This window comes from Planococcus citri, chromosome 4 (genome assembly GCF_950023065.1).
Source record: "Planococcus citri chromosome 4, ihPlaCitr1.1, whole genome shotgun sequence".
In the NCBI taxonomy this organism is placed as follows: domain Eukaryota; kingdom Metazoa; phylum Arthropoda; class Insecta; order Hemiptera; family Pseudococcidae; genus Planococcus; species Planococcus citri.
Window position 1 is genome coordinate 5,211,960 of NC_088680.1, and position 23,734 is coordinate 5,235,693.

Below are 23,734 nucleotides of genomic sequence, written 5' to 3' on the forward strand. Positions count from 1 at the left end.
TTCCAAGAAAACAGATAAGGTGCACTGGGGCAAGTCAGAATGATTTTTCGCATTTGACCAGCTGTTACTCCCCTTCCAATGAACCAATATGGATCAAATTTATTATGTAGGATCCCATAAGGGTTCTTAACCTGTGGTGAAAATTTGAGCGTGATTGACATAGTAGCTTTCGTTCAGTGGAATAAAATATAAACTGTTCTGATGGGGGAAGTCAGAACAAGCTAAACTTTGCAGAGGCGTAGATCATAAACGGAGTGTCCTAAAAAAATTGCACAGAAACAAAATTGTAGAGAATTAGATTCTCTTTGAGATCACTCACATCAGATTTTCACTAGGACGCACGGTTTGTCCGCTATATGCGAAAAACTAAGAAATAGAAAGTCTGTATTTTAAAACAAATTCAAAATAATTTCAAAACAACAACAAAATACATGAATTGAACCAAAGACATCTAAAATGAAACTGAATCGCAAAAATTTTCATGCCGTGATGAAGTAGGGGTAGTACCCTTAAGTCTTCTTTAGTGGTACTTCACCAGATATAAACCTCTAGGCGCTAGATCAAGTTTTCTAACTTACCCCGAATTCTGACTTCCCCCGGTGCACCTTACAACAAACAGCTGATCAAATCGATAATCAGACAAACTGGGGAAGAAAGAGTACCTAAGGAGGAACCTGAAGAAAAAGAAAAGATTGTTATAATGCCATATGTCCAAAACACCACAGACAGGATTGGAAAGCAGCTTAGGAAACATAACATAAAACCAGTGTTCAAACCTCTCAAAACCATCAAAGACACAATCCCCTCAACAAAGGACAAAGTCCACTTGGAAACAGAAGGAGTAGGTATATAAGATAACCTGTGGATGTGGAAAACACTATGTTGGGCAAACTGGAAGACAGATAAAAACAAGGATAAAGGAACACGAAAGTGACACAAGACATGCAAGTGTGAAGAAGTCAGCTGTGGCCAAACATTCAGCAGAATGCCAGAAGACAGTGGACTTCACCAAAGCCAAAGTATTGTCAAGAGAAATAAGGTGGACTGACCGAATAGTGAGAGAAAGCATCAAAATCTACAAGCATGGCAACAATTTCAACAGAGAAGATGGGTTTACCCTACAAAGAGCATGGAAGCCTATACTCCAAAACAGACAAATCTCAAAAAGCCACCAGGCTGAAAATTGGGAAGAAAGCCTCAATTAAGGACACACCCAGGAAATGGGACAAAGACAGGACAACACCCCAGACTCTCACTCAGAGGACCACACCCAACACAATGAGGGAAGAAGCCACACCAATGTGACAGGCCACACCCTTAGTGCTGGGACCAATCAGGAGAGAGACCACACCCAACTTGGACCTATACTAGATCTCAATCAAGAAGACCCCTCAGTGGTGAACGCTGCTCTGAAGAAGCTAGATTTAATTCCAGCAAAATATTAGCAAAATTGATTGTTGTAATCTGGCTTAATACCCGTTAATAAATGTTTTTAAACACAATGACACACACAATTCAGCCAAAATAGCGGCTAGTTTGATGTCTTCCCCCAGGTGCAGTGTCTATATCAGTGGTATGAAGCTGCAAATGTTGGTGTCTTTGGCTGTTTGTTTTTGCATCTAGGAGTCATTTTTTTGTCTAGTGTCTTTTTGGTGTCTGAGTGTTTGCGAATGTCGTTTAGCTCTAAAAAATTTTAAAACATTTTAATCCTCATCACCAAATGAAGAGTGATATTCCAAAACTCGCTTTGTCCATTTTCACAACTTTTCAGGAGAGAGGAAAAACAGTTTCCCTTTAAACGGGTAAATTGGCTTTTTAGGCGAGTTTAGCACTTTATTTGGGTGGATTTATGATGTAGGAGTGTAGGTATACATTTCATCCACTAAATACTGCTGAAAAAAATTTCAATAAAAATGAACAAAGCGCGTTTTGGAACATTATTTTTTTTTTTTAATTTTATTGAATTGGCTATTTAGGTGAGTTTAACACCTCATTTTGGTAAGTTGGTGATGTAGGAATGTGAGTTAATACTTCATCTACCAGGTACCACTGAAAACCCAACTTTGATAAAAATGGACAAAGCGAGTTTTGGAATATCACTCTTCAAATGTTATAACTTTATCCGGACAAAATAAAGCACAAATCACATTGCTAAATTTGTAATTGTAACTGCCAAGTTGAACAACGTGTTACCAGTTTAGATCTACCACAATTCACTATATACCTTGTCTTCCTGGAAATCGGTTCAAATGTGAATAAACCTTCCAAACAGACTGAGAATAAGCTAAAACTTGTTTTTTTAGCAGCCCAAATTGATTTTCATACCTTCTAGGAATAGTTTATTAGTAAGTACTAAGTAGGTACAATTCAGAAGAAATCAATAACCAAATTGTAGGCTCTAAAATGGCCCAAAATGAGTGAAATTTGGATCCAAGTGGTTGGTTTTAGACAAGACAGCCATTCCTGCACATTTAAAAAAATTTCTCAGCAAACAGAAAATTTTGATTTTTTGAATTTTTTTCTCCTTAACATTCTGGTACTTACCTAACAAAAAACATAGGCAAAAAAAAATAATACTTTTTCACAATTTCTGTCGAATAAGCGAGAATTCTTGTCAACTCCTTGCAATAAGAAACATTATTTTAACCATTTTAGCAAAAAACAGGACTTCTTGAGAATAATTGACAAACAATAAGGTGATACCTTGGTTTTTTGAAATTTCTGTCATAAAATTGAAGTTTTGGGAAGAATGAGATTTGTCAGCAATTTCACTAAAAAGCAAGAATTTTTGTCTGAAAGCAAATTGACTTTTATAATTTTAACAAAAAGAAAAACTTTTTAGTAAACAGGACATTTTTTTTTTTTTTTTTTGAAAAAGCGAGACTTTTTGTACCTTTTTGGTTTTTGTAAGTAACAAAAAAAAGGGAGGAATTTTGAGTTATTTTCAATAACGAGCTTGAAATGTATTTGGTGTATTTTGTGTGATAATGACGTCAGAAGTCAATGATGGTGGGTGAATAAATTTTGGCACATTTGATCTTAAGATTTAACACCGCAATCATGATAAATCAAATTTCCCTCTGCAAATTAGGTACTTCACACAACCTGCACAAGTGCACAAATCGATACAAATTACACAAATACTCGTATAAATAAAATTTATGTTCAATTTACATACATATGTAAGTAAGTATGCAAGTATTTTATCAACTACAGTATTGTTTCGCCTAAACATGTTTCACAATGAATAAAATAAATATTATAATATTGAAGAGCTCATTTCCCAACGTGACCTCTAAGTAATTTGTGTTTCCATGTCGAGAAAAATGAACAAAAAGTTTCCACTCTAGGGAGGTAATACAGTAATTTTGCATTACATCCCCAAACTTGTTGCCTTTTTCCACGTGGAAACGCAAATCACTTACTCTTCAATTGAAGAAAAAACTTGAAACAATGAACGTACATATTTCTGAAACGAAAAAAAAAAAAAGAAATGCGTGCACTATTTCCATTTTTTGATCTTGGCGCGTTCATCGTCAACAAAGAAACCTATTTAGAAACAGACTTTTCCTTCAACAACTGCTGCGACATTTTCGTTATGCTGGAGGTTCTTGTCCATTCATTCATTATTGGGCAGTTTAGCAGTTAAACCTTTCCTATAGTTGAAACGCGCTATGGCATAAATTATGGATTGTATTTGTGCTTTTTGTTGAAATTTCGGCCAGTTGAATACCCAAAGTTGTATCCGTCGTACCAGTAAAAAAAATCTATCTCAGTTCAACAATTTTCGAACAGTTTAACGGCTTTCAACAACTGCTGCAACATTTTCGTTATGCTGGAGGTTTTTGTCCACTCGTTGATTACCATATGGAGTATTCATTCCTTTCCTATAGTTGAAACGCGCTATGGCACAAATTATGAATAGTATTTGTACATTTCGTTGAAGTTTCGGCCAGTTGAATTCCCAAAGTTGTATCCGTCGTACCAGTAAAAAAAAAATCCAACTCAGCCATGATAATTCTCTATAGTTCAACAATTTTCGAACAGTTTCACGGCTGCTTTTCGCCTGGCTGTACTCACTGCTGTAGATGCTTTTACCGTTTACGTCTCATATTCTCGATATTATAGTTCGGTGGCCATGTTTCTGCTTCTTCCATGCAAAAAAAGATGAGAAATTTTTCGAAGAATAACTTATGCTTTGTTTTCAGTCTTTTTACTTCCGCTGAACCAAGTAGGTAAATAATCCTAGTACGTAGGAAGGTGACATTTCTCATTGGACTTCATAAACAACTGCCGTGACATTTTTGGATATTCTTAGATACATTTAAGTATATTCCTTTTATGAGTTTCCACTCTGTAAGGCAGTATTGCTCCTTCGCTACTAACTGTAGATGCCTAGGTCTCCATTCTCGTTACAGTTCATAGACCAATTGACTAGTGAGCTTTGCTTTCTGTTTCCCAATCTCAGAATCCTATAGGTGACTTCTGTTTCATCATCAAAAGGCCAAATTGTAACATATGTAGATACCTATACTAATGAATGCAAAATGAATATAATTCATGGCCGCATTATTATTCATTACTGCGTATCAGAACGTTCATTTTAGATATTCTGGGCGATATGGTGACTGATTAATTGAGATGTTATACGAACTATACATATTATCTTTATGCCATGCCATTTCCAAGAAATGGCACGAAGTTGGGGCAAGCAAGTAGATCATCTTTATTGAAAAGGTTTTTCAAAATCTGAGGACTTCAAGTAATCTTCATGGCGGTACCGAATTATTATGGATAGGACTTCTGCACATCAGATGACTATATCATGATAAATTAGATCGAACTGCTTTTTACTGTAGATATAAATTTGAGACGCTTCGGCCTTGGGTGCTTTTCTTAGAACGCTCATCTTCTGTTTTCTAAATAGGTGTCAACAGGTTACAACATTGACTTCCTCGCAGACAAAGAGATTGCATTAAATCACTTTAGATCGACTTTGATTAATGCGACATTCCTCCATTTATACTACCATCCCTCTTTCAAAATCATGAGTTTGGTTATCTACTGTAGATCTAGAAAAGGAATCACTGGAAATACTATTTTCATTACAGGAACGTCCCACAAACGCAGTACCTTACATGATATCGTTGCAATATAAAAACAGAGGTAGGAAATAATCTAAAACAAATAAAAATAAAACCATGTATGTAATTAAGGCAAATAGACTAAGCGAGCAACAAAATATAATCTAGCGATGATGATGAAAATTTAAAGCAATCAGAGGCTCCTTTCATCGCCCAACGACCAGAAGAATTCGTTAATTGAGAAAATTATCAAAAAGAAATACTTTTCATTACATCTCTCTTCGAATCGTATTATCAAGTTGACCTATTTCTATTTCATCAACAGAGTTTTTCAGCGAGCCTGAACATCACCCCTGATTTTCTTCTCCCCTTCATAGGATTTTTATTGGCTTGATGCTTTTTTTGTGTGTGTTTTCGTACCTATCTTTTAAAAAATCATTAGCTATAAATCTCACTGAAATTTCATACGTATTTTTTTGTTGATTTGCAATGATTTTAGTATATTTTATTCGTGTTTTTCAGACACTTCGAGGATTCATTTTTTGTTCCGCCTTTTTCAGAAACTTCTTCTACTTTTTCAATTTTTTTTTTTTTTTTGGCGACAAAGTGAGAAAGTTCAGCAATAATTTCTTACAAAAAAACAAATTTTTGCTAAAAAGCCAGACTTTGAGACAATTTTAACCAAAGGAAGGTCTTTCTATTGGCTATAGGTGGATATTGGATAAGTATGGCGAATTTGCCCCCGAGAGCTTCAGGGTTGATATTTGCATGGAAGGTGGGTACCCTTGAGCACCTTCCGTCACGAAAGTTTCAGACCCCAGACCCCTCCGTTTTTGAGAACCCCCCTCCCCTTTTATGAAATTACAGTAGAAATTTTTTTCTCAGCCCCATGTGAACCGATTTTTTCAATTTTTTAGTACGTTGTGAACATCCATAAGAGGTATCCCCACAAAAATTTCCACCCCCTCTCCCCATATTCCCCCCCAAAATGGCGTTTTTTAGCTTTGTTTGCCCGTTTTAGCAATGATCATGATCCTGCACAAAAATGGGAATAGCATCTTTAAATGTGTTTTCGACCCCTAAAAAACATATATTTTTTTCAAAAAAATTTTTTTGGTTGGTCGTGGTCAAAAATTGAAAAAACTAACAGAGGGGGTAAAAATGAATTCTGGTGTAAATCATTGTTTTTGGTAAACGAGATGTCGTTTCCATATGAATCGAACCCCCCGAACACGAATATGACGTCCAATTTATTGCTACCCTCAACCACACCCCTCCAGTGCCTCTGCCCCCACCTCAATTTTTACTCTTTTACTAAAAATTGAGCTATATAATAATATTGGTGTCGTTCTCATATGAATCAAACACCCCGAACACGAATATGACGTCCAATTTATTGCTACCCTCATCCACACCCCTCCGGTGCCTCTGCCCCCACCTCAATTTTTACTGTATCAAAGGTTGAGCTATTTTCATAATGTTGGTGTTATTTTCATATGACTCGAATACCCCGAAACGAGTATGACGTCCCATTTAATGCTACCCTCAACCACACCCCTCCAGTGCCTCCGCCCCCACCTCAATTTTTACTATTATATTAAAAATTGAGCTACATATATAATAATATTGGTGTCGTTTTCATATAAATCAAACACCCCTAACATGAATATGAAGTCCAATTTAGGTCTACTCTCATCTATCCCCTTCCAGGCTACAGCAAGCTCCTCGAGAAAGTTAAAGTTTGACCCCCTTGCGATGTCGTTGAGTTTTCAACTTTCGCGAAACATACCTTTAATAGTGATTGATTTGATTTGAAGTAATTATTGGTTGAGGATTGATCGGAGTTTGCTAAAAAATTTATTGTTTAGGTGGGGGCAGAGGCACTGTAGGGGTGTGAATGAGGGTAGCGTAAAATTGGATGTCATATTCGTGTTCGGAGGGTTTGATTCATATGGAAACGACACCAACATTATGAAAATATCAAAACTTTTAAAATAGTATAAATTGAAGTGGGGGCAGAGGCACTGGAGGGGTGTGGATGAAGGTAGAGCTAAATTGGACGTCTTATCGTGTTCGGGGTGTTTGATTCATATGAAAACGACACCAATATTATGAAAATAGCTCAACTTTCAGTATAGTAAAAATTTAGTTGGGGGCAGAGGCACCTGAGGGGTGTGGATGCGGATAGCATACAATTTGATTTCATATTTGTGCTCGGGGTGTTTGATTCATATAAGAACGACACCAATATTATTATATAGCTCAATTTTTAGTATAATAGTAAAAATTGAGGTGGGGGCAGAGGCCCTGGAGGGGTGTGGTTGAGGGTAGCATTAAATTGGACGTCATATTCGTGTTCGGGGGGTTCGATTCATATGGAAACGACACCTCGTTTACCAAAAACAATGATTTACACCAGAATTCATTTTTACCCCTTCTGTTAGTTTTTTCAATTTTTGACCACGACCCACCAAAAAAATTTTTTTGAAAAAAAAATTTGTTTTTTGGGGGTCGAAAACACATTTAAAATGCTATTCCCATTTTTGTGCAGGATCATGATCATTGCTAAAACGGGCAAACAAAGCTAAAAAACGCCATTGGGGGGGATATGGGGGAGGGGGGTGAATATTTTTGTGGGGATACCTCTTATGGATGTTAACAACATACCAAAAAATTGAAAAAAATCGGTTCACATGGGGCTGAGAAAAAAATTTCTATTGTAATTTTTCATAAAAGGGTGGTTTCCCAAAAACGGGGGGGGGGGTCCTGGTGGTCTGAAACTTTCGTGACAGAAGGTGCTCAAGGGTACCCACCTTCCATGCAAATATCAACCCTGAAGCTCTCGGGGCAAATTCGCCATACTTATCCACCTACAGCCTTTCTATGTATAAATAAATAACGAGATTCATGAACAATGTTTAGAAAAAAGACTTTTCTGTAAAATAAACATAACAAATTGTACAAAAGCGAGTATTTTTGACAAATTCTGCTTAAAACGCAAGACTTTGTAAATTTTAGCAAAAAGCTGAACTTTTTGGGAATTATTGGCGAAAAAAAAAACGGCGAAAAATTTGCAGAAGAGGGAGACTTTTGGATAATTTTTGGGGGGGAAAAAAGCGAAACAACAAGAATTTTGGGGGAAAAACAAAACATTTCGACAATTTTTAGAAAACATGTAATAATATTTTTGGAATTCATTGCAACAAAAACCACAATTTTTAGCACTTTTGCTACCAGAGTCGAGCTTTTTATCAATTTTTTAAGAAACGAGATCAAGTATTTGACAATTTTTGGCAAAAAGCACGACTTTTAGAAAAGTATTGACAAAAAAATTAGGTATACTTTTGGAGAATTCATGACAAAAAAGCAAAACTTTTGGATAATTTTTGGAAAAAGGCGCAATTTTTCAGAATTATTGGCAAAAAATGACATTTTTTCGCCATTTTTTTCAAAAAACGAGACATTTTCGCAATTTTTATATTGAAAAAAAAACCGATTTTTTCGCAACTTTTGGCAATTTTAGCAAAAAAAGCGAAACTCTGCAGTTGTCAAAACAAGAATTTTTGTCAATTTTTGCAAAAAAGCACAATTTTTAGCAATTTTATCACAAGAATGGTCAGAATTTTTGTTAATTTTTTGAAGAAACGAAATCAAGAATTTGACATAGGAATTAAACAACTTGAGGATTATATTGGCAAAATAATTACACTTTTTGGCAATTTATGGCAGAAAAGCAAAACTTTGGCATAATTTTTGGAAAAGGAAGAAAATTACTTGCTAGTAATTTTATCAACGAGCAAAAATATGATAATAAAAGCAAAAAAAGCAATTTTTTTAAAACTATTGGCAACAAAATTATATTTTTTTGGAAAGTTTTTTTTCTCAAAAAGTGAGATTTTTTTAAAATTTTTTTCTACGTAAAAAATTAAAATTTTTATCGAGTTTTAACAATTTTAGCAAAAAAAGCGAGACTTTTCAATGTACTAAAACAAGAATTTTGGTAAAAAACAACACTTGAACAATATTCTAGAAAAAAATAATGCTTTTGTAATTCATTTTGCAAAAAAAAACGAGAATTTTTAGCGCTTTTGTTTAGAAGATTCGGACTTTTTGTCTATTTTTAAAAAGCGAGATTAAGTATTTCACAATTTTTAGCAAAAAGAGGAACATTTTGAGGGTTACTGACAGTTAAATTATACTTTTTGGAAATTTCTGGAAGAAAAAAGCCAAATTTTTGGATAATTTTTTTTAAAAAATCTTCAACAATTTTGTCAAAAAGCGATAATTTTTGTAAAAAAGCAAAAATCTAACAATTTTTGGGACCTAGTGGCGAAATGTAATTTTTTTTGAAAAGCGAGACAAGTAAATTTTGGCGATTTCACCTAAAAAAGCAAGACTGAAATTTTCAATTGCTAAAAAAACTGGAATTTTTAGAAATTTATGACAAAGTGCAAGACTTTTGAACAATCTTTAGTAAAAAGTAACACTTTTGGAAATTTAAAAAAAAAAAAAAAAAAAACACTACAAATTTCAGAAGTTTTGCTAATTAAAATGAGATTTTGAAAACGCGAGGATTTTTCAAACAAATTGTCGGTTAAAAAGCCAGACTTTTGGGTAAGCAGGTAAGAAGTTGATGATTTTACAGGTTTTAGATATTTTCAAGCAATTTTAATAAAGTTTCATGCAATTTTTCTCAATTTTTTCCCAATTTTGCCGAAATTTCTCGATTTTTTTGGCGTTTTTTTAGGGCACGAGATCTACAGTAGAAGAGAACGTTACCCCCACGTGAATTTATAAACTTCATCGTAGCAGAAAAAATGTTGAATGAATCATAATGGTGAAATGTATAAAACATGTACTTACTTCAACTCAAACAGAAAAGTATAACTTATCATTACAGGGGAATACAAATCATTGCGAACGTAGAAATAATACTTACTTAACTTGAATTGATTTAATAATCAAAAGTACCTAATGAAAAAGTGGCAATCATAGTGTAGATTAAATTCCTACATCTATCTCTTTAATTAATCTGCTAATAAGTATTGAATTCCCATTGATAAGCAGAAGCTCACTTCATACGTGATGAAAGAACATAATATAAAAATCATCTCTATAGAAATTAGAAAACCTTATCATTCGGGAGGAACGATAATCTACCTTCAAATGTCTAGAATATGCTACCAGTAAAAATTCACAAATTACACATTTGATCAATAACGTCAACCCCAATTCCGAAATCTGCGTTCAGCGGAAGAGAATCACAGACAGGGGTAAAAAAACAAATACACACGATGAAATATTAATGCAACGATTTTATTTATTTTCAGCCAATTGAACAGCAAGAAAAGCTTGATCAAGATCTTCAATCAGGTCATCGACTGATTCCAAACCAACTGAAACACGAATCAAGTTATCCGATATTCCTAGTTTTTCACGAATTGAAGGTGGAACAGGCAAATGTGACATTAAGGACCTGAAATGGAAACACATGATCATTAAAATAAATAACTAAATGGACGCTGAACCGAAAATAAAAACAAAAAAAATTAAGTTCGATACTTACGGAATCACAATCAAACTTTCGCAACCTCCCAAACTTCCAGCGTAAATAAAATACTTTAATTTTTTGACAAATAATTTCGCCTCCCCGAGACCACCTTTTATATAAAACGACAGCATACCCGAACATCCAGACCATTGTTTTTTTGCAATCTGATGACCAGGATGAGACTCCAGACCTATAAACAAGTGAAAAGGTACAATTTTACTCAAAATAAAATGAATATGTACTAGATGTTTTATCGTTTAGGTAGGTAGGTCTCAAGAAATCCGAAAGTATGTATAGCTAACACTCACCAGGATGAAGGACTTTAATCACCATAGGATGACTTTCGAGGAATCTAGCAACTCGAAGACCATTTTCCATGTGTTGTTTCATCCTGACACTTAATGTTTTCAAACTTCTGTCAACCAAGTAACAGTCGAAAGGAGAAGGAATCGCACCTGAACCTGAAAATGATATTCATTTCTTTTTAAGAAACAATTTTCTCGCAGGGCAGACAATCTTGATAGTCATGCCTTTATTAAGGGTGCCTAAAAAGAGTTCAATTACGAAAAAAGAAGGAGCTTAAATCGACATTAAAATTACCCTGTTGAATAAACTTTAAATCAGCATAAAGGGTCTCGCTATTGGTGACAACAGCGCCCATAACAACATCTGCATGCCCATTCATATACTTAGACAACGAGTACATGGATATATCTGCACCTAAACTCAAAGGTTTCTGAAAAAATAAAAAAAATAAAAAATGAACGTTATTTTACGATTAGAACATGGTGGAAAAAAATCAAAAAAAAATACTCTCACTACTCACTTGAAAATAAGAAGATAAAAAAGTATTATCGACGACAACGATTACATCAGGATTTTGAGATTTGGCATACCCGGAGATGATCCCTATATCGACCACTTTCATCGTAGGATTGGTCGGACTCTCAATCCAGATCAACTGTCAACATTTTTTCCACAATTTATTAAGAGACTCAGCTATAGTCAGATTTCGACACTCGAACCAATCCAATTCGTTATCCTCCATGCTTACTTTGGTATTAGGTTTCATTTTCTTTTGTAAATTCTGGACGTCGCATAAATCGACGAATGATACGCTGATTTGAAATCGACTGGCTATTTCATTTAAATAAAGACTACTTCCTCCGTAGACGACATCCATACAAATTATATGATACGTATTTCTGAAGGGAAAAAATGATTTATCACTCAAGGGAACCATAGATTAGTTGGAAAAATCATCCTCACTTCCAATGCATCGGGCTCAGATTGCTCAAACGCGCTGCTAAGGCTGATAGGTGTGACAATGGCCTTTGAGGACCATTTATCCGGCGAATGTGCGGCATGAAGTGCTTTTGTGGAGAACTTGCTGTCTTCGGGTAAGAAACCGCTAGTCGATGAGGTGGTCTGTAAGTGGAATTGTGGGATGAGTTGATTTTCATTTTTTCCCCTTTTTTTGGTCAATGGGTGAGGCGAGGGGAGAAGTTGATTACTTCTAAAAGCAATGACGAGAAGTTCAAAATTAATTCTGAACTTGATACAAAAACCAACTCATCTCACATAGCAATTTTCGTACAAATGAGCTTACAGAATTAAAAAAATTCAAGTTCAACATGAAAAAATGATACTAATAGGTAAATAGAGATACTTACAGGCATCTTGCTATGAATAATGCGATTTTATAAATAATTTAGTTAAGCTGGGATAACTCCTTCAATAAATGAACGGAATCACATCAATATAATTCAAAAAATAATATCACGAAAACAATTTCACAACTGTAAAATTCTAAACTTCCATTGTTCGATGTAATGATTGTATTTTTATTAACAAATTAAATCGCCGTCAACCTATATCTACCTACTTATAATTTTTAAAGATAACTACAATTAGGTATAATAACAATTGAAAGTATTGTACCGTATGTCTGGTATTCGAACTGAATCTCAAATCACAGGATTTAGATAAACCAAAATAGTACCATCAATGTTTCACGTCAAAATTGAAACCAACGAGTATAAGATAAACAAAATACGAATTCAACTCCGAACAATATAGACATTTGTTCACAAATACGAATAGATTCATTTAAAATTGGTGAAGTAAACCATACAAGATGTCCTCTGTGTGCAATCGGGATACGATCCCTCGGTGCCCTTCTACCACCCAACATTTGAAAAAATTACCCAAATTAATTTTTGGAGGAGGGAAGAGAGGGGAGTCAATTGAGAATGAGGTCTTAATATTCAAAAATTTCATCAATTTTCGAATTTTATGCTCTAAAATTAGAATAAATCAACACGCCAAAACTCACACTTTTTTTTCACAATGTTGGGAACTAGAAGTGCATCGAGAAGTTGAATTTTATCATCAATTTCACTGAAAATGCGTTTTAGAAAAAAGTACCATATTTACATTAAGTAGGTATGTATGTATTATCATTGTAATTCGATTTATTGAAATTTATGTTCCAATGGTAGGTATCAATATTCAATAATAACACATTTTTAAACTGTAGATCAATTAAAGTACTCTGAGATGAAGAGATTCGTGTGCCTTTGAATAAATTTTTTTCATGTTGCAGATTCGAACAAAAACGTGCCTTTGTTGACATCATTCCATCCAGACAGCAAACCTCAGGTAACATCGTCTCAGTCTTGGTACCGAGTCAATATCGACCCTTGCGACCGACTTTGGACCATGGACACAGGATCGGTACCCGATTTCAAAGGTAATATGGTCAACTTTAGTTGTATTTTTACTCAAATGTGGTCAATAGGTTGCAGGAACCCACGTCCACAATCTGATATCATTGTTCTGTAATGAAATAAACATTATTTTTCTGAGGCACCTTCCATACGTCACTTTATGTATAGGTAGAAAGAAAGTACCAAGTACCTATAAATATTCGTATGTACATTAGGGTGAATCGCAAAAAAAATTACGACGAATTTTGACCAAATTCGATCTTCATTTTGAGTTGATTTTTAGCTCCGGAGGTGTCCCTGGAGCCAGGAGGGGAGAAATGGCCGAAATGGGTACCCTAAGAGTGGACATTTTTTTAAAAATTGCGAGTTTTTCGCTCCTGTTGCTACCCAACCTGTTTCGGGAAAAAAGGTTCAGTCCCAAAATAAAGCATAATTTGAGATTCATGCGTCAAAATTCAAGACCACTTTCAGCGTTCCACTGATGGGTTAAAAATTTGCAAATTGCTCATTTTTGAAAAAATTCGAAATTTGAAAATTTCTTCTTCGCAGGTATTTTGCATTAAGTAATTATGCCAAAAATTTAAAAATTATTTGAATTACCTACGCATTTTTGAAATATTTTGCCCTCGCTTCAATCAGGTCTAAATAGTTGTCTAATTTCGAATTTCTGGATCACAAACATATCAGCTGTTTTAACTTTCGAAAATTTCAAAGGCAGAAAAAATGACCTAACTATTTTTATAAAAGAAGTAGGTAATAGGTAATTCACTTTCTTAAATAAATAAATCAAATTTTCGAAAACTTCAGCCCTCGCTTTGTTCGGGCCTTCTTGCTTTTCTTTTTCAAAATTGAACTTTCAATATCCTCTCATAAAAAAACTTTTTTTTTTCAAAACACAAAATTTTGGAAGCTTTTGACCAAGAAATTTCTGGAAAAAAGATCAAAATTCTAAAATTTCAAAGCCCTTCCGAAAAAACTTCTCACTTAAAAAATTGTCTTTAGTTTTTTCATTCCTCAAAATACGAATTTTCGAAAATTTTAGCTCTTTCTTTTCGAAAATTAACCAGTCATTTTAGCAAAATTTTTAGTCGAACCTCGAAAAAATTGAGGGAAAGCAGAATTTTACATTATTTGTTCAGATTGGTCTCTAAAACAACCCATCAAAAGTTGCACCCCGCAAGATGTCATTAACATTTGCCGATACACGTTTTTTGGCTGTATCACCAAAATGAAGGGTCCGAGAGGAAAAATGTTTGAACAAAAATTGTTCTACGCTAAATTTCCTATCAGCATGACCAGTTCAGCTTTTCCCAAAATAGCGATTTCACCCTTACTGAGGAAGGGGTAAAGTTGTCCAACTTTATGAAAATTGTTCTAAAAAAGTAATAAAATCCACAATTTAAAACGTGAACTTGATTCACGGTAGACTCGAAAATATTTTAACCAAAATTGCACACCGCAACTTGTCTGCTACCCCCCTTCCCCTCCACAAGAGGTCATTACCCTTTGTCAATCTACGTTTTTCGGCTATATTGCCGAAATTAAGGGTCGGAGGGAAAAAAATGATTGAACTAAAATTATTCTACGTCAAATTTCCTATAAACATAACCAGTTCACTCAAAATATATTTTTCGATTTTTTGTGAATTTTTGAAAATCAAATTTTAGGTCAAAACCGAAGGAAAAAAATCAAAATTTTACTAAATTGAGCTTTAAAGCTGAAATTTGGGACATATCCGATTTTCGACCTGCCAAATCGATTGGAAACGATTTCAAACAGTTTTGAGCAATTCTGGAGCCTCCAGCATATTTTTGAAACTTGAAGAAATTTCCACAAAATTGCATCAAAAGCCGTTGGAAAGCGGAAATTAACTCTGTAAACTAATTTCAATACGCTAGGGAGTCGACTGCGAGTAGATTTCAAGTCGTTTTGGAGCCTCCAGCGGCGTTTTGGAAATTAATGAAGCCTCCAGCAGATATTTCAATGCTCGAAATTTCCATAAAAATTTACCAAACAGAATCAGGAAATCCAAAATTCACTGTGCACTCCAATTTCAATACACATAATCAAGTCGACTGCAGGTTGGTTTAAGTCTTTTTGGAGTCTCCAGCGACTTTTCAAAAATTCCTAGAGACTTCAACAAATTTTAGAAACTTAAAATTTCATAAAAAGCAGTTGAAAAGCTAAAATTTACTCTATAAACTAATTTCAATACGCTATGAAGTCGACTACCGCTATATTTCAAGCCATTTTGGAGCCTCCAGCGACTTTTTGGAAATTACCGGAGCCTCCAGCAGATTTTTCAGTGCACGAAATTTCCATAAAATTTTACCAAACAGAGACAACCCATTTTTTGACATTATTCTGAGGTGGATCGCAGGCAGTTTCTATCCATTTTGGAGTCTCCAGCACATTTTTAGAAACTTCTTTTCTTCAAAAAATGCCACAAAAGTTATCCGGAGTACCTTTCGGTTTTCCAACTCCATTTGATGAAATTTTGTAGAAATTGCAAGTTTCAATTTACTGGAAGCCTCCAGTAATTTCCAAAAGCTTGCTGACGACTCCAAAACGACTTGAAATCTACTCGCAGTCGACTCCCTAGCGTATTATTGAAATTAGTTTACAGAGTTAATTTCCGCTCTTTTGATGAAATTTGGTGGAAATTTCAAGTTTCAAAAATGTGCTGGAGGTTCCAGAACTGCTCAAAACGGGTTGAAATCGTTTCCATTCGATTTGGCAGGTCGAAAATCGGATATGTCCCAAATTTCAGCTTTAAAGCTCAATTTGGTAAAATTTTGATTTTTTCCTTCGGTTTTGACCTAAAATTTGATTTTCAAAAATTCACAAAAAATCGAAAAATATATTTTGAGTGAACTGGTCATGCTTATAGGAAATTTGACGTAGAATAATTTTAATTCAATCATTTTTTTCCCTCCGACCCTTCATTTCGGCGATATAGCCGAAAAACGTAGATTGACAAAGGGTAATGACCTCTTGTGGGGGGGGAAGGGGGGTAGCAGACAAGTTGCGGAGTGCAACTTTGGTTAAAATATTTTCGAGTCTACCGTAAATTAAGTTCACGTTTTAAATTGTGGATTTTAATTTTTCAAAACAATTTTCATAAAACTGACAACTTGACCCCTTCCTCAGTAAGGGTGAAATCGCCATTTTGCGAAAAGCTGAACTGGTCAAGTTGTTTGGTCCCAGCTCCTTGGAGGGGGGGGGGGGTATCAATTATTTTCACATTGTCTCGAGGAACTTCAGCAGTGCATACCTCCAAAGCTATGATACTTTGATCAAAACTGATTTCGCAGTTCGAAAGAGCATTGCATTTTGATTTTTTAAGCATTTTGAAATTTTCAAAAGTTGAAAGTTGAACTTCCAAATTGAAAGTTCATGTTTCGAAATGGTGCTGTAAGTGGGTGCTACCATTTAAAATTCTGAAAAAATTTCCTTAGATGTACATACCTTTGATGCTTTTTCGAAATACATAAGTACTTAATTTTCTAGACGGATCTTCAAAATATGAAAAGGAACCACTCCCTCCACCAAATTTGGGCAAAACTTTCAAAAAAAATCTGGGACATGTGATACATCGAATTGTATGTTTTTGGTGACGCTGAACACGAATATGATGTAAGATTTTTGATTGGACCCCATCCACGGCCCCCAGCACCACCCCAAATGGGGTAAAAGTTTAAAAAAGTGTTTTGTTCGTGCGGCACATGAAACAGTAGGTATGTTTTTGGTGACGCTGAACACGAATTCGACGTCAGATTTTTGATTGGGCCCCATCCAAGACCCTCAACACAAATGAAACAATTTTTTGGATCTTTAACCTTTTGGGGGGAGGTTCTGGGGACCATAGGTGAGGTCAATTTGAAAAACTAAGGCTATATTCGTGTTCAGCGATATCGAAAACATAATATTTCACGTGTCAGCAACAATTTTTTTGACGGTTACCCCCTTTGGGGAGGTGCTGGGGGCCGTAGAACTTGAAAAATAGGGTATAATGTTTTCACCAGAGGTCACCACTTTAAGGGGTTGGAAGGGGGGAAATCCCAACTTCGAAAATAAGGGCCACCCTAATGTACCATCATAAACTAAACTCACCTTGAGGGTATAGGTGCGCAATACGACACCATGGTCAGATTCTTTCACAAGAAGAAGAACAATTTTGACGTGACCTGGTCCAGTCAAGTACCATTTGGCATATTCGATCGATTGACGACCTGCATTATCCAACATTTCTACAACATCTTGCATATTACAATCGCCTGGCAAATATTTCACTTCAAATATGGTAAGGGTGCCGTTAGCAGCTTCACAAACTACAGTCGGTCTAAACCCATCTATTCGGTATTGATTTTCTTGGCGTTTAATGCCAATCTTCAACATGTTATAATGTATGACACTCGTGAATAGAGACTCGTACAGGGCTTCGTTCGCGTACGCTTTTTGTTCGCTTCTTCTCATCTCGTAGGTTATGTTAGTATAGCAGCCAAGCATAAGTTCAAAAGCTTTGGCAAATTCTTCATAATCCGGCTGCCTAGCTTGCAACACATCGCTTAATTTTTGGGCCAATTTGGTAAGTGATGTGCGCCATTCGATGATCTTAGCCTGCTCGGGAAGACACGACGTTTCACTGATGTACATGAAGTACTCAGATACTAGAGCGTTCCGAATTTCCTGGTTAGTGATTTTGACAGGAAAATACGAGTAGTAACATCTAGATCCAAAGTAATCGGTATTATTGGAACAGGGAGTTGTTCGTTGCTCAGATCTGGTCAAATATCCGGTCGCAAGAAATAAATATAATGCCACATCAACCAATCCACGAGGACTTTCAAGAGCATACCAATCACTTTTTGGAGCAACGTTTGCTTGTTGTAGGGCGCTTGTCAGCATATCCATCTGGGGCATGTTGAACGTCGCCCCCCGAAGAATGTTCACTTTAAACGCGAATTCATCGTACGAAATCAGCGCCAAAAAGTACTCGTGGAACTTCTTGTACCTCAATAACGGTTTTAGTATTTTCGAGGTCGTTTTCGTCCACTCGTTCATATCTCTGGAAATTTCTTTTGCCTCAATGAAACAAGCTATGGCGCAAGGATTATATTTTTTGATTAATTTTTGTCCAGACGAATCGCCGAAATTGTACCCATCGTAAAAAAGTCTTACTTTGTCCATCGTATGCAATAGTCCACTATCATTTAACAATTCCCTCACGATATCTTCTTCCATACCGTAAAACTGGGTGGCTTCTCCACCACGAATAGAATGGATACTCAACCTGGCTATATCCGTGAAAAAATGTACGCCCATCCAGTTCATGATACCGGTCATGAAAACGTTGCTGACGTATTCGTTGTGTTTAGTGAAGTGTCCGAAGAATGAGGCGAGGAACATCATGGTTCGCTGTTTGTCAAGTTCTGAGATGTTGGCGGATGTAAAATGAATATGATTCATGATAGAATCGTACTTATCTACGAGTACAAGAACATTCTTGTCAAATATTTTATATAGTAAATCGATTAATTGGGGAATTATTTGGATCAAAGTTACCTCATTTGCGAATTCAGAATTCAAACTCACCCGATCATTTATTTCTTTGAAGCGTGCTTGAAAATTTTGAACACGTTGGGATGATGCTGCTGCATGTAGTATGTAATTGTGTCTTAATAAAGAACGTCTCAGTACACCTTTTAAATATCGACACACACTTTCGAAATCACTTAAATACGGCGGGCATCCAAAATTAATGTACACTACCGGAGTAGATCCCATTCCTCTATAGAACCGTTCTTCTTTGTAATTAGTCACGAGGAATTTATCCTGCAGCGGTTCAAATTTTCCATTGCAAAATGCTCTTCCTAATTCGAACATTTGGAATGCTTTGGTTTCATTACGTGGAACCGGTATCAAAGTGCTTTTTCGAATTTCCATTTTAAAAAAGGTGTAGATCATCATCAAATTTATCGATTTCCCAAACGCGCGTGGTAGAGTCACTAAAACTCTTTTATTGTCGGCTATGAATGGAATGAGTAAGGACGTATCAACGAAGGATTTGCTGCCGCAGACAAGTTCATGAAAGGTATGGATATGCGCATTAACAACGTTCAGTTCAGGTTGACTAGATAGCCCCGTTCTGAAAACTTGAGTTCTGAAATGATGATTGTCATCGCTGACCATCAACATTCGAGTACTTGCGATGTTCTCCGTGCAGGAATATCCAATCAGATGTGAAACAATTACTGCTTGTAAACACAGACCACGGAATAAACTAAAACAAAATGAAAATTAGATGATAATTGATGTATAATTTAGGCAAATAGGCAAAGCAAGGCAGTAGGTATAGGTAACCATGATTTAACAATAATAAGGGTGTTCGAGCACTCCACGGATCACTACAGAATTTAGAGAAAATATAAAAAATTGGAGTGTTTGAGCGCTCGAGATGAATTCAGAATGGTCTGCAGGACTGCTAACATATAATGCAGTTTCACAGCTTACTGTATAACAAATTTCTGATGATTGAACAAATTATTGGTTGATTGTTTGAGGAATCAATCGCGAACTGATTAAATTATTTTTACTTTTTAGTGAATCATTCACGAACAGATTGTTCAACTACGTATTAGTGAATCATTAGCGAACAAATTGATTCATTTAGAAGTTGCTCGTTCGCGAAGGAATTGATTCATGTGATTGATTTTTAGTGAATCATACACGAACGAATTGATTAATTTTTAGTGAATCATTCGCGAACGAATTGATCAACTTTTAGTGAATCATTCGCGAACGAATTGACTCGTATAATTTACTCGTTCGCGAACGAATTGACTCGTATAATTTATTCGTTCGCGAACGAATTGATTCACTTGATTGATATTTAGCAAATTATTCACGAACGAATTGATTAATTTTTGGTGAATCATTCGCGAACGAATTGATCAACTTTTAGTGAATCATTCGCGAACGAATTGACTCGTATAATTTACTCGTTCGCGAACAAATTGATTCACTTGATTGATTTTCAGCAAATCATTCACGAACGAATTGATTAATTTTTGGTGAATCATTCGCGAACGAGTTGATTAATTTTTGGCGAATCATTCGCGAACGAATTGACTCGTATAATTTAATCGTTCGCGAACGAATTGATTCACTTGATTGATTTTTAGCAAATCATTCACGAACGAATTGATTAATTTTTGGTGAATCAATCGCGAACGAGTTGATTAATTTTTGGTGAATCATTCGCAAACGAATTAATCAACTTTTAGTGAATCATTCGCGAACGAATTGACTCGTATAATTTACTCGTTCGCGAACGAATTGATTCACTTGATTGATTTTTAGAAAATTATTCACGAACGAATTGATTAATTTTTTTTGGTGAATCATTCGCAAACGAAATAATCAACTTTTATTGAATCATTCGCGATCGCGAACGAATTGATTCATATCCATAATTAACTCGTTCGCGAACAAATTGATTGATTTTTAGTGAATCATTCGCAAACGAGTTTATTAATTTTTGGCGAATCAATCACGAACAAATTAATTGTTTCTTGGTGAATCATTCGCGATTGCGAACGAATTGATAATTGATTCATATAATTTACTCGTTCGCGAACAAATTGATTCACTTGATTGATTTTTAGTGAATCATTCGCGAACGAGTTGATTCACTTGGTGGTTTTTAATGAATCGTTCACGAACGGATTTATTAATTTTTGGCGAATCATTCACGAACGAATTGATTAATTTTTGGCGAATCAATCACGAACAAATTAATTGATTCTTGGTGAATCATTCGCGAACAAATTGATTGATTTCTGGTGAATCATTCGCGAACGACGGAAAGAGTTGATTCACTTGATTGATTTTTAGTGAATCATTTGCGAACGAATTGAATAATTTTTGGTGAATTATTCGCCAAGTAATTGATCAACTCTTGGTGAATCATTCGCGAACGAATTGATTTACTCGATTGATTTTTAGTGAATCATTCACAAACGAATTGATTAATTTTTAGTGAATCATTCACGAACGAATTGAATAATTTTTGGCGAATCAATCACAAACAAATTGAATAATTTTTGGCGAATCACTCGCGAACGACGGAAATAGTTGATTCACTTGATCGATTTTTAGTGAATCATTCACGAATGAATCGAATTGATTGATTTAAAAATAATTTTTGAATTTTGATGAATTATTCGCGAACGACGGAACGAAACGAATTTATCAAGTTTTAGTAAATCATTCGCGAACGAATCGATTAATTTTTAATGAATCGTTCACGAACGAATTGATTAATTTTTACTTTTAGTGAATCATCCACGAACGAATTGGATAATTTTTTGGTGAATTATTCATGAACGAATTGATTAATTTATGGTGAGAATCATTTGCGAACGAATTGATTAATTTTTGGTGGATCATTCTCGAACGAATTCATTGATTTTTGGTGATTCATTCACGAATGAATTGAATTCATTAATTTTTGATGCATTATTTGCAAACGACAGAACGAAACGAATTTATCAAGTTTTAGTAAATCATTCGCGAACGAATTGATTAATTTTTAATGAACCGTTCACGAACGAATTGATCAATTTTTAGTGAATCATCCAGAACGAATTGAATAATTTTTTGGTGAATCATTTGCGAACAAATTAATTAATTTTTGGTGAATCATTCGCGAATGATTTGATTCACTTGATTGATTTTTAGTGAATCATTCACGAACGAATTGAATTGATTAATTTTTGGCGAATCATTCGCAAACGAAACGAATTGATCAAATTTCAGTAAATCATTCGCGAACGAACTGATCTACAATATTATAAGTTACTCGTTCGCGAACGAATTATGAATCATTCACGAACGAATTGATCAATTTTTAGTGAATCATTCACGAACGAATTGATCAAATTTTAGTAAATCATTCGCGAACGAACTGATCTACATATTATAAGTGACTTGTTCGCGAACGAATTATGAATCATTCACGAACGAATTGATAAATTTTTAGTGAATCATTCAAGAACGATTTTATCAATTTTTTGCGACAAAAATTTCACAAAAAGTGAGTCAATTCTTTCGTAAAAGATTATCTAAACCCGAATCAATTCGTTCACGAATGATTCATTTGAAAACTGCCTCAATTTGTTTTGTATTCGTCATCAATTAGAAAAATTATTTCATGGGGTCGTTGATAAACTACCTTAAATTTAAATGTGAATTCACTAAGGATCTACTTAGAAACATGAAAAAAAAAATTTCAGGGAGAAGGAGAGAGAATGAAAATTGAAAGCACTGAGTTTTCAAGAAAAAAATACAACTTACTCAATAGCAATCATGACGAAACAGATCGAAGGAGAAAAGCTAGAAACCTTCCAACAGAACCAACTGAAATAGATCAAAAACAAACTTTTTAAAAACAGTAAAACAGAAATTGATGAACAAAGTTTTTTTTAATGAAAAAAAAAATGAGTAAAACTGAAGTTTGAATATAACATTTTCTCATCCGAGTACCTATTTAAATTTTGGAAATGAAACATTAGGTAGGTATGTAGATATGAGAAATCTACTTACTTGTTTACTCAAACAGTAAAGTCCAACATGGTACGAACGTACATTACCACTTATTTGAAACGACTGAGTAGGTACAGTGTTTCAAATTAAAAAACAGAATCACTGAAAAAGTCGAAACAGCTGAAATTGATTGCACACGTGAAAAAAAAATCCTTGAAATTATACATTGAAGATTAGATAGGTAGAGGTATAATCTCTTCAAATCATCTCTGTTGATATTAAAGTACGATTAATAAACTGAAGAAACTCATCATGAAATTGATTCTAATATTTCAGCACATCGAAGGAAAAAAATTAATGAAAATGTTCAATACGAATTTTCAATTAGCTAGCAATATTTATCATATCATTAAAATGAATAGGTACCTTACCTATCTACCATAAAACGGGAAAATGGAGAGGAATGATGAAGTATTTATTTTACTTCATGCAGAGATTTCCAATATTTTTGCAAATTGAATTTCTGATTTTTTATTGCCTTATGCCTCAAATTTCAGTTGGAATTTAACCGCAAATTATGACTTATGAGCCAAAAAAAAAATTTAATTTCACAAAAATCACTCACCTAAATACTCGAATTTTTCTATCGAACCGGATAAATTTTTGACTCACCTGTAACAAAAAACAAAATGAATTCATTAGAAACTCGAACGAATCTTGTTTCACAATAAAATAACAACTATTTTCTATTGATTTATTAACACATGGGAATCTATAGAGCAGTTCTTTGAAAAATTTCAGCAACTCAAACGAAAAATTGATGA

At 34.7% G+C, this 23,734-nt stretch overlaps 2 protein-coding genes and 1 long non-coding RNA gene across 5 annotated transcripts; all 3 read right to left on the reverse strand.

The window, feature by feature from the left end:
- Positions 1-3,141: 3,141 nt before the first annotated feature.
- LOC135842481 (uncharacterized) lies at positions 3,142-10,163 on the reverse strand. Its single transcript, XR_010558128.1, has 2 exons — positions 9,948-10,163; positions 3,142-5,178 (listed from the first exon to the last, which is right to left on the reverse strand). It is a non-coding gene; the product is annotated as an uncharacterized LOC135842481 (long non-coding RNA).
- A 185-nt stretch (positions 10,164-10,348) lies between these two features.
- On the reverse strand, positions 10,349-13,013 carry LOC135842479 (cystathionine gamma-lyase-like). 2 transcript variants are annotated; one of them, XM_065359960.1, is made up of 8 exons: positions 12,309-13,013; positions 11,905-12,063; positions 11,690-11,840; positions 11,462-11,596; positions 11,236-11,371; positions 10,944-11,096; positions 10,651-10,825; positions 10,349-10,560 (listed from the first exon to the last, which is right to left on the reverse strand). In XM_065359960.1, the coding sequence occupies exons 2-8, from the start codon at positions 12,000-12,002 to the stop codon at positions 10,401-10,403; spliced, it is 1,008 nt and encodes a 335-aa protein (XP_065216032.1). In that variant the 5' UTR covers positions 12,003-12,063; positions 12,309-13,013; the 3' UTR covers positions 10,349-10,400. The 2 variants fall into 2 exon arrangements, with proteins under 2 accessions (XP_065216032.1, XP_065216033.1); XM_065359961.1 differs by lacking the exon at positions 12,309-13,013 and having other exon boundaries at positions 11,905-12,271.
- A 53-nt stretch (positions 13,014-13,066) lies between these two features.
- LOC135842477 (uncharacterized) lies at positions 13,067-23,120 on the reverse strand. 2 transcript variants are annotated; one of them, XM_065359958.1, is made up of 4 exons: positions 22,971-23,120; positions 22,722-22,784; positions 17,478-19,647; positions 13,067-13,473 (listed from the first exon to the last, which is right to left on the reverse strand). In XM_065359958.1, exons 2-4 carry the CDS (start codon positions 22,733-22,735, stop codon positions 13,429-13,431), a joined length of 2,229 nt encoding a protein of 742 aa, XP_065216030.1. In that variant the 5' UTR covers positions 22,736-22,784; positions 22,971-23,120; the 3' UTR covers positions 13,067-13,428. The 2 variants fall into 2 exon arrangements, with proteins under 2 accessions (XP_065216030.1, XP_065216031.1); XM_065359959.1 differs by lacking the exons at positions 22,722-22,784; positions 22,971-23,120 and having other exon boundaries at positions 17,478-18,850; positions 18,960-19,080.
- Positions 23,121-23,734: the final 614 nt, after the last annotated feature.

Excerpts from the sequence above, each read along its gene's own strand:
- LOC135842479 (XM_065359961.1), bottom strand. The coding sequence starts at position 12,098 with ATGAAAATCAACTCATCCCACAATTCCACTTACAGACCACCTCATCGA. Across the intron at positions 11,372-11,461 it reads TTTTATCTTCTTATTTTCAA|AAACCTTTGAGTTTAGGTGC; the intron begins GTGAGTAGTGAG and ends TTATTTTTTCAG. Across the intron at positions 11,097-11,235 it reads TTTAAAGTTTATTCAACAGG|GTTCAGGTGCGATTCCTTCT; the intron begins GTAATTTTAATG and ends TATCATTTTCAG.
- LOC135842477 (XM_065359958.1), bottom strand. Across the intron at positions 13,474-17,477 it reads TGCGCACCTATACCCTCAAG|AACAATGATATCAGATTGTG; the intron begins GTGAGTTTAGTT and ends ATTTCATTACAG.